Here is a 1,047-nt window from a genome sequence, read left to right as displayed (position 1 = left end):
AGGAAAGGAAAAGGAAAGGAAAAGGAAAGTTACATATGTATTGTTTACATTATATTTAATATAAACTAGTGGTGAATTGTTATTGTTTTTTGACGGTGAACTAACAACTTTACTATACGACTCACTACTCACTTACTCATGTTCTTTAAAGAACTTACTCTACTCATATTTCTTTATGCATTGGTCAGTTCAATTAATTTCACTTATTTGAATGGTTTATATTTATTAAATCGTTAAAATGACAAATTAAATTAATAATTTTGATTTAATTTTAAAAATTAAAATATCATGAAATTAGTTGTTAGGTTCAAACAGTAAACGTCATTTATCAATGTATGTAAAAATTATAAATTCTAATATATTCAATAATTTTTAAATGTTTCATAAAATTTATTTTTAGATTGAATCTGGAAGTTTTGAACTAATAAATGGCTCAACGACATGGCAATCATTGGCGTACTATGCATGTAGTACAGGGTACACTAATAGTATCATTGGTAAGTACAGGGTACATTAATAGTTTCCTTGGAAAGTACAGAGTACACTAATAGTATCATTGGTAAGTAAACAGTACACTAATAGTATCATTGGAAAGTACAGGGTACACTAATAGTATCATTGGTAAGTTCAGGTTACATTAATAGTATTATTGGAAATTACAGAAAACACTAATAGTATTATTGGCAAGTACAGAGTACACTATTAGCAACATTGGTAAGTACAGGGTACACTAATAGTATCATTGGTAAGTACAGAGTACACTAATAGAATCATTGGTACGTACAGAGTACATTAATAGTATCCTTGGAAAGTACAGAAAACACTAATAGTATCATTGGTAAGTACACAGTACACTAATAGTATCATTGGTAAGTACACGGTACACTAATAGTATCAGTGGTAGGTACAGAGTACACTAATAGTATCAGTGGTAGGTACAGAGTACACTAATAGTACCATTGTTAAGTACAGAGTACTCTAATAGTATCATTGTTAAGTACAGAGTACACTAATAGTATCATTGTTAAGTACAGAGTACTCTAATAG

At 28.9% G+C, this 1,047-nt stretch overlaps 1 protein-coding gene across 1 annotated transcript in view; it reads left to right on the top strand.

Annotated features, from left to right (window-relative positions):
- Nucleotides 1-497, top strand: part of LOC111716908 (membrane cofactor protein) — a gene marked incomplete at its 3' end in the record, with an annotated part of 2,915 nt that extends 2,418 nt beyond the window's left edge. Inside the window, exon 4 of the mRNA XM_023492419.1 lies at nt 401-497. Within this exon, the coding sequence (XP_023348187.1) occupies nt 401-497 (97 nt within the window). The remainder of the gene's footprint in view (nt 1-400) is intronic.
- Between the last annotated feature and the right edge of the window lie 550 nt (nt 498-1,047).

The sequence above is a fragment of the Eurytemora carolleeae genome, unplaced genomic scaffold (assembly GCF_000591075.1).
Source record: "Eurytemora carolleeae unplaced genomic scaffold, Eaff_2.0 scaffold2077, whole genome shotgun sequence".
Taxonomy (NCBI): domain Eukaryota; kingdom Metazoa; phylum Arthropoda; class Copepoda; order Calanoida; family Temoridae; genus Eurytemora; species Eurytemora carolleeae.
The sequence above is the reverse complement of the archived record's forward strand: the minus strand, read 5'-3'. Positions and strand labels throughout refer to the sequence as shown.